The sequence below is a fragment of the Ixodes scapularis genome, unplaced genomic scaffold (genome assembly GCF_016920785.2).
Source record: "Ixodes scapularis isolate PalLabHiFi unplaced genomic scaffold, ASM1692078v2 PGA_scaffold13__105_contigs__length_92229423, whole genome shotgun sequence".
NCBI classification, from domain to species: Eukaryota; Metazoa; Arthropoda; class Arachnida; order Ixodida; family Ixodidae; genus Ixodes; species Ixodes scapularis.
In genome coordinates this window covers 4345875-4362686 of record NW_024609839.1, presented here as the reverse complement: position 1 = coordinate 4362686, position 16812 = coordinate 4345875, and the positions used below count along the sequence as shown (strand labels likewise).

The window sequence follows — 16812 nt, the reverse complement described above, 5'->3', positions numbered from 1 at the left end:
ACTCTTTTTCTCTATACTCGTTTTCACCTTAAAGGGGTCATGAAACAATTTTCCTACTTCTTCCTCCTTAGCCGTAATCCTCAACTCGAATGTGAATTGTGAAATCACGTCGTCGTGACATTCTCCGGCACCGGTGCGATGACTCCTAACTTCCACCGTGCTTTTTATGCACAGCATAGAACTTGTCAATCCCCAGTGACAATAAGTTCCGTCAGGGCACTCATTGGCCACGAACGCGAATCCAAATATTCGTCGACGGATTGATTGTTGACGAGCGCATACGTCCGAGTGACGCAGTTCTCGTGTCCAATGCGTGAGCTGGGCTCTGCCGACGTCAGTTTGGCGCCGGTGACGCGCTTTTGGAACCGCGGATGTATCATAGTGAAAAGGCGGAGAGCTTTCGAAGGCAAGAAGGTACAAAATAGTCCGCTATATTTTCAAATGTTCGAACCGAAAAGCTGGCTTTTGACTTTCTAGCCTCTTTCTGTTGGCCAACTAAGCGATATGCGATTAGTAAAGTCCCAATTTAAAATCATTCATCCCAACCCAAAATTGTTGTTGTTTAGCTTTACATTACTTATTTTGTAGAAAACAACGATGGGTTGCGCGACCATGCAGGCCCGTAGGTCACCGTTGGGGGGGGAGGGGGAGGGGGATAAAAGGATAAAAGAAGAGAAGAAATGAAGAAAACGAAAGAGAGAGTGTGACAGTCATAGTGTCGTCATCGTTGTCGTGTATGGATCAGGCGTATTATGGGCTGCAGTGCAATTGTTCGCCTAGGCGGAGGAAAAGCCGGACTGTCCCTGCGTATGGCGACTAGCACTCGTTAGTGAGGTTCTATGTCCATCTTCCTAGGCGGTTAGACCATCCTGGAACGTCAGCAGTGTCGCTATATTATGTCGCATAGCCGCGTGCGACTCAAGAATTTGGCTAGCGCTGTTAGCATTCTTTCCGCCTTGGCAGCTGTTGCTGTGGGCCTAATCAGCGCTTCCAGGGTGTCACTAGGGCATCCGAGGGCGGAGTAGGTTTGTCTTAGTTCGTCCCGCTCTTGTTTGTACAGGGGGCACACAGATAAAAGATGCTCGTCGTCGGCGGTCACCCTACATTTTCCGCATGCGTCATCTCGGTGGTCCTTCCATTTTGCCAGGTAGGCGGGAGTGAAGGCGCTTCTGGTGCGCAACCTGTGAAGGACGGCCGTCTCGTTTCTCGTCAGGCGTCCGGGAACTTTAGTGGGTAGGGGTACATTCTCGAGCTCCGGATGGCGTGCAGAGATAATTCGCCGCGTCAATAGGCGAGCGTCTGCGAAAGCGGGGACCTCAGAAATGGGGCAGTTTGGCTCGTCGTGGGCCCGGTCCGCGAGGGTGTCAACTGCTTCATTGCCCTCAATCCCGCAGTGAGATGGAAGCCACTGAAAGGCGATCGTCCATCCTCCCTTTTGGAGATTCTGAGCCTTGGCCATTACCTCCCGTGCGAGGGCAGGTGCCCTGTCGGGTTTCTCCAGGAGTCTTAGCGCCGCCCTAGAGTCCGTGAGCAAAACCAGGTTCCCCGGTTGTTTCCCATCTGTCATTGCCAGTCCCAGGCGGAGGGCTGCCAGCTCGGCTGTTGTGGATGACGCATGAAAGCTCAGCTTCTCCATTCTGCTGTGTCCTTCCGAGATCGCCGCAGCCGTAGCTGTTCTTCGTTGTGCTTTCACTGACCCATCTGTGAATGTCCGTGTCCATCCGTGGTAGAATTCTTCGATGTGCTGTGATGTGTGTTGATACGCTATTGTCGCTGGTGTTACTCTCTTCGGACCCATCTGCGCGATATTCATTTCGACCCTCACTGCGGGAGGCTCACTGGGCGGCGGTGGAAGTGTAATGTGGGTGGTTGGACACCCAGCAATTTCTTCAAGGAGATTGACGAGTGTCGCAAGATGTGCACGGCGAGTCGCTATGTTTTTCACGAGTGATACTGTGCTGGGAGTTTCTTGCATTCGTATGAGATGTCGTAGAGCCCGCTCTGTCGCTGCATTTTGCACTGTGTTTGTTCCCGATTCTACTAGTGTGTGACGCGATGATGCCGTCCGTGGGACGCTTAGACATATGCGCAGTGCCACTCTTTGTGCCCTTTCCAAGCTTTCCCACTGCCTGTGGTTGAGGTCCAGGAGTGGGAGTGCGTAGAGCGTTCGTGCTTTGATCAGTCCATGGTAAAGTTGAAGCATCATGCGTTGTGAGGTGCCTCTTCGTGCCCCTCCAAGGATGCGAAGTATGGACGTCGTTTTCTTGTCGTTGTTCAGGACTGTGCTCACAGCAGGTTGCCACGAGACTCTGTCATCTAGTTTCAGGCCCAGGTATGTTGCTTGCTTTACTATTGGTACTGGGGCCCCTGCAATCTGTAGAGACAATGTGAACTTGTACGTCCTGTGTGGCGCATTGAGCAGGGCTACCGATTTTGCCGCGGAGAGGGTGAGGCCCAGTGTCGTCAGAAAATGGTAGATGTTGTCCAGAGCTCTCTGCAGTTCCTTCTGGACGCTTTTCCTACAGCAGCCTCGGTCGGCCGCCCAGATGGCAATATCATCTGCGTAAACCGCCATGTGCACTGGGCGGATCGTCCGCTCGCCTATCCGGGCTGCTTGCGGGGGTGCCGCCAACGCTACACTGAACAACAGCGGGCTCAGTACGCTGCCTTGCGGTACCCCTCGTGTCATACGCCTCACTGTGCTGCAGACACCCGCAGCGCTCACTTGTGCCTCGCGGCCTTCCAGGAACGCGCGGATGAAGGCAAGCATTCGGCCACCGATTCCCAGCCTTTTCAGCTCTGTCACGATGCTGTTGTGTTCAACGGCATCGAAGGCCTTGGAGATATCGAGGAGAACTACACCTGTTGTTCGGTGTCGGGCCTTGCCGTCCTCCAACGCTGTGACCAGGTCAGCGATGGCATCCGCTGTGCATCTGCCGCGTCGAAATCCTGCGTAGCACTCTGGCAGAGCTCCTACCGTCTCGAGATGGTGCACCAGCCTGCAGAGGATTATCCGCTCGAGGAGCTTCCCGACGCACGACGTCAGAGCTATCGGACGGTAGGAGTTGGGCTGGTCTGACGGTTTGCCGGGCTTGAGCAGTGGCACAACGATGGCCTTCTTCCAGTCTTCCGGGAGGCATGCTGTTGTCCATACCTCGTTAAGGTATGCCAGGAGGTCTGGCAATGCGTCCTCTTCGAGGTTTCGAAGCGCTTGATTTGTCACTCCGTCAGGTCCGGGAGCCGACTTCTTTCGAGGCAGCGATGCGAGGGCGCGTTTGAGCTCATGGAGATGAAGGTCCTCCTGTCCTATGGTCATCGCCTGAAATTCCCGCGGTCTCCATCGGATCCAGCCTTTGGGTGGTTTCCTCGGTCCTGCAGGAAGGGACGGGGTACTGAGTAGTGCGTCCGCGATGAGTTCTATCACAGCTTGTGTGGTAATATGCAGCTTGATGGCCATGCCGATGATGGGGTGTCTTGGTCCCGGTCTGCATGTCAAGCTCCTTGCCATTCTCCACGCGCTTGTGCTCCCTCCTCTTCCGTCCAGTGTTTCACACTTTAGCTGCCATTGTTCTCGTGCTAGCCGTTTTCTGTGCCTTTTAAATTTTGCGTCAAGTCTCCTGAACGTGACCTGGTCCTCGGGTAGCCTTGTTCTCTTGGCTCGCCGCTGGGCTTGTCTTCTTTTTGCACGAAGCTCCAGCCACTCTAGGTCTGGATTTGGCCTGTTGTTCGGCACGCTTACCGTGTGAGTCGCCAGTCGAAGTGCGTCGGCCATAGCCTGAGTGGTGAGGGGTTGACCACTAGCACGCAAGCTGGAGTGGTGCCACCGGTACTTAGCCCAGTCGACAACTTTGCAGGTCTTCGAGGGCGGTTTAGGGGGGTTTCCCACTATGATGGGTGTGTGGTCACTTCCCCACCCGTCGGGTTGAGGGATCGCTCGTAGCAGTCTGAGTGTCCCGGCCGTGAATGTCAGGTCTATCACACTTTGCTGCGTGTCCGCCCTAAGGAATGTTGGGGTCCCTGTGCCAATTTCTTCGAAGTCTGTTGTGTCCAGGAGTTTCTGCAGTCTCCGACCTCTGGCTGTTGTCTTCCCGTCTCCCCAGGACTCGTTGTGAGCATTGAAGTCGCCGCCGATCAGCATATCCTTGTCTGTGCCGAGCTCCGCTCTCATCTCGGCCAGAACACGTGGTCGCCACTTGCCCAATGGATGTATGTATGCCGAAACTATCACGATATCTTTTCTGCGTGCGCGCACCTGCACCCCGGCGAAGTCCGCCCTCTCTGAGCAGTACTTGGTGAGGTCCAGCCGATGGTGGTATACACTGTTCCTCACGAGTATCACTGCCCACGGATATTTGCCTGTCTGCTTGGTCGCGTAAGCGGAGTACTGAGGGATCTTGATTTGTTTTTGTTCCATTCGTGGCTCTTGTAGCAGTAGTATATCAAATGGATCTTCCAGTAGCCGTGCTTTGAGGTCCGTGAGTCTTTGTCCTAGACCGTTACAATTCCACTGCAGAATTGTCGGGCATCCGGTGTCTTGGGTTGTTCTGGTCGTTTTATTGTGTGCTGTCATGAATAGGTCGTTCCGGGGACACTAGCCATACACTTCCAGCTACGCCATGAGGCATTTGATGAATGACAAATGATGATTTCGGCGGTGACTAGTCTAATACAGAGACAGTTATTCTACTCACGAGTAAGGAAAGCTTGAAAGACCTTCAGAATGCCATCATAATAATGGGCTCTAGGGAAAGGATTGCCCCGATCACTTGATGAAGCGCTGACGAAGGTGAGAGTGTGTTCAATAGTCTACGAAGCGCAGTGATCGCAAGTGCAATTATGGCTTTAAAAGGAGAACCATGTTCCATTCCACTTGTCTGGTTGGATGTCGGCAAATGCCCCCCAGAAACCGTGTGCGAGGTGATGTCTTTGATGTTCGGCTGTTCCCAAAAGGATGATTTTGGAGGACTGTTTGTGGTGGACTTGTCACTTGCGCCCTCCGGTGTCTTAAGCTGAGGGAACTCTCCAGCAGTCAGCGGAGGTACATTGTTGGTGGTGTTCTTAGATGAGTGCGTGTTTTTAGCAGTCGTTTTCTTGCTAACCTGTCTCTTAGCATGTACGGCTCCTTTCGCTTCGCGAAATGTGGTGTTGTGCTCGAGCTTGTACCTTATAATATCAGTCTCTCTCTCTTTAACCGGGCAATCCGCTGCGTTAGAGGCGTGGTCACCTTCGCAGTTCACGCAGTACGGGGCGCCTTCGCACATGCCGTCATGACTTTTGCCGCACCGATGGCACAGTTGAGACATAGTCGTGCATGCAGCTGCGATGTGGCCAAACTTGTAGCACTTGTAGCATTGCAGAGGGCGTGCTCTGTAGGGAATCACTTCTGTTCTCACGAGGCCCACTTTCACGTGTTGGGGCGCCTGCTCTCCTGCAAATGTTACGCGTACCACGGGCGATGTTTTGCCGAGTCGCTTCACTTCAACTATGCCGATGGATGACTGCAGCTGTGTCTTTATGTCATTTTCGGTATAGTCCGGGTCTATATCCCGGAGGACGCCAAAACTGCCTGAGTGTTCTCTTGGTAAGTAGGCTCTCACCGGCACTGTACAAAGCTTGGTCACCTTGAGGAGCTCGGCTTTCAACGCGGGTCTTTTCACGTCGACTGCAAGGATGTTCCGAGCTTTGTTTACGCGAACAACAGTGACCATGCCTGGCGCAACGTTGTTCAGAAAGTCTGTGAGTCTGAACTTGCTGAGCGAGTCAATTTTCTGGTTGTCAGTGGGGGCATAGAGTACGGTGCATCCGACTTGAAGGTTTGCCCCTTCCTGGAGAGCTGGCGTTTTGCTCGGGCAGGTCTTGCGTCGCTTTTTCCCATGAACGGCCTCATATTCTCCGTCGTCAGAATCCATGGGATCGTTGTCGTAGGTAGACAGGATCGTCGATGAGGAGCTGCTGATTGTACCGGTGAGAGCTTCCTTCAGCGGAATTGTGTACCCATCTTTTACGAGCGTGGCGGAACTTGCTTGTCCTTGGTCCTCTTCGAGGGCCGCCGGTAGGTGCGATGCCGTGGTGGACATTTTTGCAAATATCCTGGCCTCCTCGGAGGAGGCCCCTTGTGCGCTGCGATCGGATCCCTCCCTGGTTGTAGGACACCTCGGAATGTCAGCAAGTAGGATCGTTATACAGTTAGTTATTTAGCTGGAATTAGGAGATACAGACGAAGGTAACCCAAAGTTGTGTCGTCGTCGTCGTCCCCCAACCCAAAATTCGTTTCATGGCCCCTTTAAAGGGGTATTCACACGAGGGAGAAATCCCGGGGATTTCTCCCCGGCACGCGCGCATCACGAGATAAAAACGCGAGGCTTTTGCACATCGCAAAGCCTGACGTTTTCGTCGTGGGAGGCGCGTGCCGGGGAGAAATCCCCGGGATTTCTCCCCGGCACGCGCGCATCACGAGATGAAAACGCGAGGTTTTTGCACATCGCAAAGCCTGACAATTTCGTCGCAGGATGCGCGTGCCGTGGAGAAATCCCCGGGATTTCTCCACGGCACTCCGGCTGGTGGCGGAGTGTTCTGGGTTTCCACCAATGAAATGCCGCGATATCGCGTAGACTTAACCACTCTCCGTCGGGAGGTGGTGGGATCCACAATTGGAGACCGAAACCAAAACGAATTTAGCACTGCAGCATCCTCTAGTGGTAAAAAGCTAGAACATACCTCGTTAAATAGTGTTTGTTTCTGATAAACATGCTTATGCTCTGCACAATTTTGCATCGCTTCTTTAAACTGTCTTCAATAAACATATCTTTGTATATCTAACATTGTTTATACCGTCGGCTTTCTAAAAACACTATGAGAAAAAAAAATCAGTATGTGCCAGTTTTAGCTCATTTACAGTTTTTAACGGCAACCATGGAGCGCTAAAGCAAAAAGATCAGCTGACATCATCGGCATCGCAGCAAACTTGATGTACTAAAATTGATCAGACCTGCTACCAGCCACGAACCCATGTTTGCATAGTTTATTCTGTCCTAATATACCTTAGTTTACGTTATTGCGTTGACGTTCATGTGTATGTATTGAGTGGGCAATCGGTTTCCCTGTGTGTCACGGTGAATTTCAATTTTTATTCTTTAATTCCGTTTTCTTAAGTTCTGTGGTGTGGGGATGGTGGTACAAATCCGGATTATAAGCAGAAACAGCGTGGTTGATGTGAGATACGTTCTTCCAGGATCCCATCGAAGCTTCTGCTTGTTGCCAGAGTGGCCCTGTGTGAGGATGGCGATAAGAATCCCGATTATATGCTGAAACAGCATGGTGGATGAGAGATACGTTTATTGCCAGAGCGACCCTAAGGCATGTGGATGGCCATTTTGTGAGTTTACTTTCCCACAAACCGCCTGGGGAACTGATCACTGCAATAAAGGAGCTATCTCAATGAAAGACTGGGCTAAACATGATGTTTAGACCTCAAAGTCAGGTGTAAGCGACACTGCATATGCATGAGGTGAGCAAGTGAAATGTTAAGCTCAGGGTCACATTTCAGAACAATGGTCGACTTTCGGCATGCCGCCAACACTATATCTTCTTTCTTGAATGAAAACGACCCTTAAAGTGTAATTGTATGCATATATGTTTAGAATGCGAAAGGGCAAAATGGCGCCTGACACCTCTGCTGTAATGGGGAAATTAGCGAGTGCAGTACAACTGCAATTTTTTTTTTGTAGTGTGAATCTTTGTACACAGTGGGATACAGCTGATTTCAAAGACCTCGAGAAGCCATGAACAAGGCTATTACGTAATGAAAGGCAGAATCACGACAACAACATGACACTCGAGGTTAGGCGTGTATGAAGTCGGGAATCCGATTTTGCAGTATGTGAATGGTCCTCAAAAGGGCCGCTCTGTGTTCTGGTGTATGACAAACAGAGTCCAAAGTTCTAGCCACTTTCAGAAGAGAACATGTCCTAGGGGTGTTGTGGATTCCAGAACGCCATTACCGCCCCAGCTGTCGTCCTCCGAAGCACGCGCCGGGTTAAACCCGAGCCGACATCTCCAGCAGCCCGAGCGCGGCGATGGGGGCTGGGGTGAGGGCAAGACGGGAGGAGGAAAGCGCCGGACCAACACCTCCTAGAGAAGAAGGCCAGAGCGCTCTGAGAGGTTACATCACAATGGCGGAGGAAGGAAGTCCATGGCGCAACTACGTGAGAATACGCTATCGACGTGAAAAAAATGTACCTCGGCGCGGTGGTGTTCATGCGCGTTTATCCGGCATTAATATACGTTTTAAAGGCGCAGTCTTGTACCATTTATTATATATATATTATAAACGTATTATATAACGCGCTGCCAAGGTTGAGAGTACCAAAATTATATTTATGAGTATTCCCGTAACCGCGGGACTACGTGCAGTTCCGCAGCACCCCACACTTTTCGAAAGGACCGGCTGCGATGCTGCTGATGCCACATGGCTCCGATTCTGGTAAATTTACGTTGTGTGTGAGCTGCTGACTGTCTGAAAAGGAACGCTGAGACATCTCAGAAGGGAAGCAAACCGAAAAGAAATCCAGCCGTTGTCGCAGGGAGCGCACACCAGCAAGAGATGGGTCGACAACGTTAAGCCTTTCGTCGCCGCTGCTCTCGTGTGTGGTACTTTTGAGACTTGTTTCCCGTCGTATTTCTGTCATCACCGTAGTCTCGGGTAGTTTTTTTTTTTTTTTGTGTTCGCTTGATACTACGGAATTTACGTGCATTTGTGAAACAAGTCCTGCTACGGTTTGAGTGACGTGTGACAACTTGCCAACAAAGACTCTGGTCGATTAATCGATAGACCTATCTCTCGACAGAGAGAGGCTTCTTGGAGTTCGTATTCAAATGTGTTCGTCACGGATATTGCGGTACGTATGGATACGATCGACAGGTGAGAAACAACTTATTTACGGGCTTTCTTGTTCATGTAGGACGCAAGTAAGATGCTGCAATCGTTCTTTTTTAATCGCATGATAAATTGCAATTTTGTTCCTTGTCATTATTCGTATGCAGTTGCGTCGACATTTGTAAATATGCGCGCTAATCTAGTTTTCACTGGAAGATGAAAATCAAGTTTGTGTGATTTTTGAAAGTGAGTTGTTCGTGGTTCTGTGTTTATTTATACTAAAGTTATTTTATTACCTTTTCCGTGTTTATACTAGAATCTTAACTGTATTAAGGTGATAGTATTATTATATACAAAACAAGTTATGTGTTGTTCTAAGGTAGCTCGAGCCCATAGGGAGAAGGAAATTAGTAGACTAAGTAATAAGTTTAGTACCCCTGCCACAGAAAACGTTAATATATTTTCATTCAGTGATATAGGATTTAATCAGCTCGCGGTCTTGAGTGATTATACGAGCGCTGCAAGCGGATTTGTCGACCCTATAATGTCATTCGATCGAAATTACATTAATTTTGCCATGTGGCCGGGGTATGATGCAAGAATTCAGTGACTGCACGCGATAACGTCGCTTACATGATCGTGAGAAACGCTTGTCTTGCCTTGTCCGCGTTGACTATGTCTACCTGATTTTTAACTGTTCTGTTTTGCTGTTTCAAAATCACTGCGTGTCTCGCCATTTTGTCAAAGTATTTCTGTATAAAATATGCATTCCTACAACAATAATTGCATGACTCAATGTTTTCGACTTAAAACAATCACATTTTTTGATAGACGTCTTGTACGCATACCTCGTGCCATTTCGTACCGATTATTTAGCGGTGTAATATTTTGCTCGTGTAATAAAATGTTTTCTAGACCCGTTGCTATCTGCAGCTTTCATTTTAGCTAATATGACACGCGTATGTGACTAAAAACGCGTTACGACGGTCGATCTACGCGCGTTGCCTTCGCTTCGACGCGCGCCCCCGATGGCCTTCCTTTGCGACGTCACGAGAAGAGCACTACGGCCTTGTCTTCTAGGAGGTGTTGGCCGGACGCGCGAAGAGTCGAGACTGGAGAACGAGGGAGAGGAATTCGGAGAAGCGGGAGAGGAGAAAAAGACCGGGAAAGAAGGAGGGGATCTGGACGGGGGGCAGACGCCGACAGAACTGTTAAAACGAACGGACCATTCTTGTTACCATCTTCAATACAGTTGTTTTGTTTTAGCCAAACGTCTTATTTCATTGCCTCACACGCTCAGCATTTGCAACAAAAAATTATGGTGCCGAAACCCGAGACAGAACATCGAACGAGGTGAGCGGATTTGATCTTTGTGACCGCCTCACTGGAACGCTGTGAAAAAGCTGGGTGTGTTCGTGAACGGCAAACGATGGAGCGGCTTAAAACGTGGAGTCAAACGGGAGCAAACCACAAGGCTCATCAGCGAGGCGTCGGCGAAACTGGAGACAGCGGATCTAGCCACGGTGACTGCCTGGCGAGAACGAATCAGCGCATGCAACCGGTTCGGTCTCTAAATGCGGAGATTGAGGACCAAGTGCCACTAGAGGAGCTCGTCGCGGAATACGCGACTGCATCCGAATACGACGACGACGTCACCCGATTTCTAGCGCTGCTGGGCTGCAAGATTGCATCGCTACGACAAAAGTAACTGTCAACACCGGCGCCCTTGAACGAGACCACATCGGCGACAGATTCAGTACCTCCTCCCAACAGGACAAGCGGAGTGAAGCTCCCGAAGTTGCGACTCCTGACATCCAACGGAGATTTTAGCGGTTGGCAGAGCTTTTGGGAACAATTCAGTGGTGCTGTTCACAACAACGACAGCATCACACGATCGGAAAAGTTCCACTACCTTCGCACACTCGTCACCGGACAAGGTGCTGCCGCAATCGCAAGACTACAGGCCACGGAGGCCTGCTACGACGATGCCATCCACATCCTGACGCAGCGGTTCGGCGACAGGCGAAGAATTGAACAAGACCACCTGGCGAAGCTCCGATCTCTGCCGCCGGTGGCGTCCGCGAATGACACAAGGGGACTGAGGAGAATCTGCGACCATGTGCAGAACAACATCCGAGGGCTAAGAGGTCTCGGCGTGGGATCGTCGACTTACTGCACAATGATGTCGGACATTCTTCTCAGGGCCCTGCCGAAGGAGATTGTGCTAGACTACCACAGGCGGCAGTCGGGCAACACCGCTATACAGAGCGTCCGGGACGTCGGAGAGAGATCCAACATCGCCGAATGCAACAGGACAAGACGCCGGCCGCTCGATCGACTCGCTCTGCTCGGCAAGGATCTGTCCCTCGCCGCTGCAATCCGAAGATGCCGAAGGTGAGCTCGCCGAGATTCTTGGGTTTCTTCGTGTCGAGGTAGAGAGCAGGGAGAGAGCCGGAATTGCCGCAGAGACTCGCCACCTGAGGCAGACCCCAGCCCGTGATGGATACATCGAACGGCGGGGACACCCGACGTTGCCAACCGCAACTGTACTGAGCGCAAACGCAGCCGGCTGCTTTTTCTGCCGATCTGCAAAACATCAAACTGAGTCCTGCTCTGGCGACCTCGTACTTGAACAGAAGAAAAGGTGGTTGACAGAAGACATGAGGTGCTTCCGATGCACAACCAGAGGACACCGCGCCAAAAACTGCCGACGGAAGGTGAAGTGTGCGTCATGAGGAGGAAGGCATGCAAGCTCGATGTGTGACCCCAACTGGACCCCACCGAAAAGCGTTAACACCAATCTCAACACCACAAGCGTCGTTAACTCCAACGTTACGATGGACTCGGGGGTGCTTCTGCAGACTTTCCGAGCTTCCGCCGTAGGAGATCGTGCAACCAGTCACTTTCGGGGCGTCATCGACGGAGGAAGCCAGCGGACTCTCATACACACGGACGTCTCATGAAAGCTAAATCTCCGAGTGATCGGTACTACGAACCTTCAGTTGAAAACCTTCGGGGAAACATCGACACGCGCCCAACGACGCAGGCTGATTGAGGTGCGCCTTCGTAGTCAGAATGGCGGAAAAGAGTGTGTCCTCGAGGCTATCGAAGTACCTTTCATTTGCAACAACATCCTGCAGGTGCCGGTGGACCACGACTTCGTGAGAAGCATCGAGGCTGACGGAGGACTCATCGCGGTCATGACACTGACCCAAGGTACGGAGCCCCGACGTGGCATCAGTTTTCTTCTTGGATCGGACCAGCTTTGGAAGGTCACCCGAGGCGAAGTTCGTCGGTTCAGAGAGAATTAGAGCATGGTTGCAATCGACACAATTTTCGGTTGGACCTTCCAGGGTCCGATTTTCTTGCACAGCACCCTGCCGGGTAGTACAAACACGATGGTTTGCGTTCTGAAGATCAGCACGCGGGCGCACGACGAAAATGAGGCGACACTCCGTCGCTTTTGGGAGCTCGATAGCCTCGGAATTACGGACGAGCCGAAAACCGACAGCGAGGAACTGGAGGCTGTAAAAAGCCAGTTTGAACGCACAATCACGAAGGTAGACGGACGTTATGAAGTTGCATTGCCGTGGAAGGAGACTGGACAAGACCTCCAAGACAATCGAGTCATGGCTCACAAACGACTGGAGGGGCTCCTCAAACGACTATCCCGCAACGAGCAGCTTTTTGATAAGTACAACCGATCCATCAGGAACTACATGACGGCAGGGCATGCGGAAAAGGTGCCCGAGCGTGCACCTCAAGCTGACGCTCAACGAGTTTACTACATGCCGCACCAGGCAGAAGTACGCAGCTGCTCCAGCACCGCGAGACTCCGGATCGTGTTCGATGCGTCATCACATAGGCCGGGATGCAGCCCATTGAATGAACATCTGGAAAAGGGCTCCAAGCTTAACGCCGACCTGGTGGGAATCTTGGTGCGATTCAGGCTATTTCAGGTCGCCATCACAGCTGACATTGAGAAGGCGTTCCTGCAGATAGGCGTTCGCACAGAGGATAAAGATGCTCTCCGATTCTTGTGGTTCGAAACGTAGCCAACATCAGGAGCAGCAGCAAACATAAAAGAATGGAGAATGACCAGAGTGCCGTTCGGGACCACCTCAAGCCCCTTTCTATTGACCACAACTCTAATGCACAACCTGGATAACGTGAAGGACCAACACAGGGAGACAGCTGATCGTTTGCGGAATGCCTTTTACATGGACGACTTACTTATCGGAGCCTCCGACGTTGGTGAAGCCAGACAGAATCACGATGAGGCCAACGCAATCATGGCTGAAGCCGGAAAGCGACTCCGCAAGTGGACGTTCAATGCTGCGGAACTACAGTGTGGATTTGATGAGACCGAGGAACCACAAGCATCCCAAGAATCAAGGAAGGTTCTCGGACTCGTGTGGCAGCACAACCAAGACAAATTGCTGATTCCCATGGAAGGAGTATTGCATTTCGTCAGCACTGCAGCAAACACCAAGCGTTTTGTGCTACAGGCATCGGCTCGAGTTTTCGACCTCTGGGCCTTATCGCTCCGTACATGATTCGGGTCAAGATCATATTCCAGCAGCTGTGGGAACGTGAAATCGGCTGAGATGCGGAGCTGCCTGACGACCTTTCCGAGCTGTGGCAGCGGTGGTGCATGGAACTGCCACTCTTGAAGGCTCTGGTCGTCGGCCGCTGCACCATGCGGTGCCCAGCAGAAGGCGCCAGGTCGGTTCAACTTCACGTGGTTTGCGACGCAAGCTTACTCGCCTACGGGTCGTGCGCCTACCTTCGAGTAGAGGGCGAAGACGGAGACACGTCTGCATGCCTCGTGCTCGCGAAGTCACGAGTGGCACCGCTCAAGCGACTGACAATCCCTCGTCTAGAACTAATGGGAACGGTGATTGGGACACGTCTTGCCCGCTATCTGAACGACACAATGAACCTCCAGATGAGGACGTTCTATTGGACAGATTCGACGATTGCACTACACTGGATTAGAGGCCAAGCCTCGAAGTGGAAGCCGTTTGTAGGAAACAGGGTGAATGACATTCAGTCCGCAAGCGACCCCGCAAGTTGGAACCACTGTCCTGGAGGTCAGAACCCAGCGGACATGCTGACGAGGGGAATTAGCGTCGAGACTTTGATCGAAAGCGAACAGTGGTGGCAAGGGCCTGAGTGGCTTTCAACGGTACCTTGCAACTGGCCTAAGGGTCAGGCATTCTACGACAGCATCCCAGAGGTGCAAGAGGAACGAAAGAAAGAACATCACGTGCTGCACACAGCGGAGGAGAAGGGGTCGGAGCTCCTAAATCTGGGCAGTTACAGTCGCATAATGAGACCCCTCAGGGTTACCGCTTGGATGTTTCGCTTCATCAAGAATTGTTGAAACAGGCAAGAACGGGCCGGGGGTCCACTTACTGCAGAGGAGCTCGAGCAGGCCGAGAATTACTGGATCGTGAAGGCTCAAGAAGCATACAGAGCGGAAATGGGCACCGCGGGTGGAACCCGAAGCACGAACAGTGAAACCGCGTTACTGAAGCCTTTTGTGGATGCGGATGGACGAGTGAGGGTCGGTGGGAGGCTTCAGAATGCACAGACCGATGTGACAGTCAGACATCCGCTGTTATTACCGCCATCTCACCCCCTCACTGAACTTATTGTGAACGACGAGGACCGAAGGACGATGCATGGTGGTGTCCAAGATACCTTAAACAAAGTACGTGAACGCTACTGGGTACCACGTGTGCGTCAGCTCGCCAGGAAAGTAATAAACCGTTGCAACGCCTGCCGGCGAGCAAGACTGAGGCCAGCCTCCGCAGGAGTGGTACCGCTGCTTTAGAGTTAGACCCAAACGATAGCCTGGAGAGCGACGACAAGTAAGCTGTGTTCTCTAGCGGTGATACTTTATTTCCAAAGTTTGCAGAAAGAAGTCAAAAAGAGAGAAATTCACAGAGCATGTAGTAAATGACAACTTCCGCGCCATTCAGTGTTTTTTTTTTTATTTTTGTTTTGCACCGAAGCAAATACTAGAAATTAGGTGAGTTGGGATTTTAGAGCGCCCGTGCAGAAACCAAAGTCGTTGTCCCTGATCTTCATCTCCACCTTCTCGTAGATGTACTCGTAGGACTCTTCTTTGTCTTTGATGTGCCAAGTAATACCGAGGGCCTTCGTTTGCGAAGTGTAGGTGAATTTACGTCCATTAAGATTTGCCTCGTTGCATTCCTTGAACCACCAGCCACCACTTAGTCTATCGGAGCACTTGTCTTTGTCGGGTGTCCGTGTCATGCTCTTCTTGATGGTGAACTTCTCTCCGTTGTGGTAGGACAACGCGTCGTAACCTGTGCATGCCAAAAACCGGCGTGAATCAAGCAAAGTTATTGACCGCTGTCGCACTACAATATGCTCACAAGCGGCAAATATAAAATATGTTCTCTTAAAGGCAAACATGTATAAACGTTTTACTGCGCCAGTGGATGCAAAATGCTTTCCTTCGCTTCCAAAGTGGCAAAGCTTCCAATTTTGCCTCAATATTGGTTCAACACATTAATTGACGCGACCGAACTAGTAGTCTAAATTACGAGTCTCATTAATTGTTTGTAGAGGTTTTGAAAGTTTAAAATTTGGTCTGAAAGGCTCTATAGCAACACTGACAACACTTAAACCGTGACGTGAAAATTATGACGCTAGTTGCAGCAGGCTACCGCCCGTTGCAAAGGTATACGACCGTTACCATCCATCCATTCATCCATTGCTATTATATGGGGCAGCACAGTTTGTTCCCGTTCGGTAATGTTGAATGAATTCTGCAAAAACTCACGCCGGCAAACGAAAAAAATAAAAAAAATAAAACGCTTAAAGCAGTGTGTCGTTTTAGACTGTCTGCTCGACTTCAAAGTTATATGTGACATCGCATTGCTGGAAAAAGCGTGAAAATTTTAATGTTGGCTTTTGCACAACCGTCATTTTCTGGTCTTTCAATAGCCAATCTAAATTGAGAGATAATAAATAGCGTGCTGAGAAGACTAAACTCTGGATATTCCGAAAAGGCGTTTAGTCTGGCTAGGTCAAAAACCACTTAAAGTGTCAATAATTTACGTCCAGAATCGAACTGGGGCTTCACTGTACCAGTCACTATGGATGTCTGTAGTTGAATTGAATGGCAAACAAAATCTGGAAGGAATCAACAGCCAAGACTTAACATTATAGCAAAGGAGTGCCCAAACTGCGGCTCGTGAGCCGGCTCTACGCGGGTCCAAGTGCGGCTCGCGGCTCCCTGGTAAGCCTGGTGCCTCCCCCCCCCTTTTCTCCTCATGTGTCCCCGCATTAAAACAAAAAAAAAAAAGTTCTACAATTAAAAAACAAAAAAAAGAAAACCTCATTGACCTACATACAGTTGGACTGCCTTTTGACACACATATATGTCCAGCGACCCTGTTTTTTTTTTTTATTGTTCTAGAAAAAAAATTTGAATGCGAACAACGGGCGTCGGGGGCAGCGGCTGGTTGCTTTAGCAACCGTAAAGCAAAAATGACTGCATGGTTCAATATTGCTTAGGGGTTGAAGAAAGGTACTGCTGCCTGGTGTTATTGGTTGTAGTCGACTATTATAATTGGCCCCTTTAGAAAGAACTGTTTCCTCGATATCATCTTCTATTAAAAGTAGCCCCCGTTTCTTTTTTTTTTTTGTTTTGTTTCCAGCTCTCTGAACTTTTGCAGTGTTGTCTGCATCTCTATCCCCATGTCACTCTGGCCACCTGTGTCATAGCACATTTTTTTTTACGATTTCATAAAAGGTAGAATATGCCTGCGTGTTTCACGGAACAACGGCGAAATTGTTCATGCGAAACTACGTGTCACACAGAAGATTTTGATGACGTACTAGTCTCTTTAAAGGGTGCACCCAAAATAATTATTAACGTCTGTGATAACCAGGTTCCT

At 50.5% G+C, this 16812-nt stretch overlaps 1 protein-coding gene across 1 annotated transcript in view; it reads right to left on the bottom strand.

Annotated features, from left to right (window-relative positions):
- Nucleotides 1–14908: 14908 nt before the first annotated feature.
- LOC8037386 (ficolin-1-like) overlaps nt 14909–16812 on the bottom strand; it is a 53012-nt gene continuing 51108 nt past the window's right edge. Inside the window, exons 5-6 of the mRNA XM_040211874.1 lie at nt 16001–16006; nt 14909–15213 (exon numbers count right to left, since the gene is read on the bottom strand). Coding sequence (XP_040067808.1) covers nt 14909–15213; nt 16001–16006 — 311 coding nt within the window. The remainder of the gene's footprint in view (nt 15214–16000; nt 16007–16812) is intronic.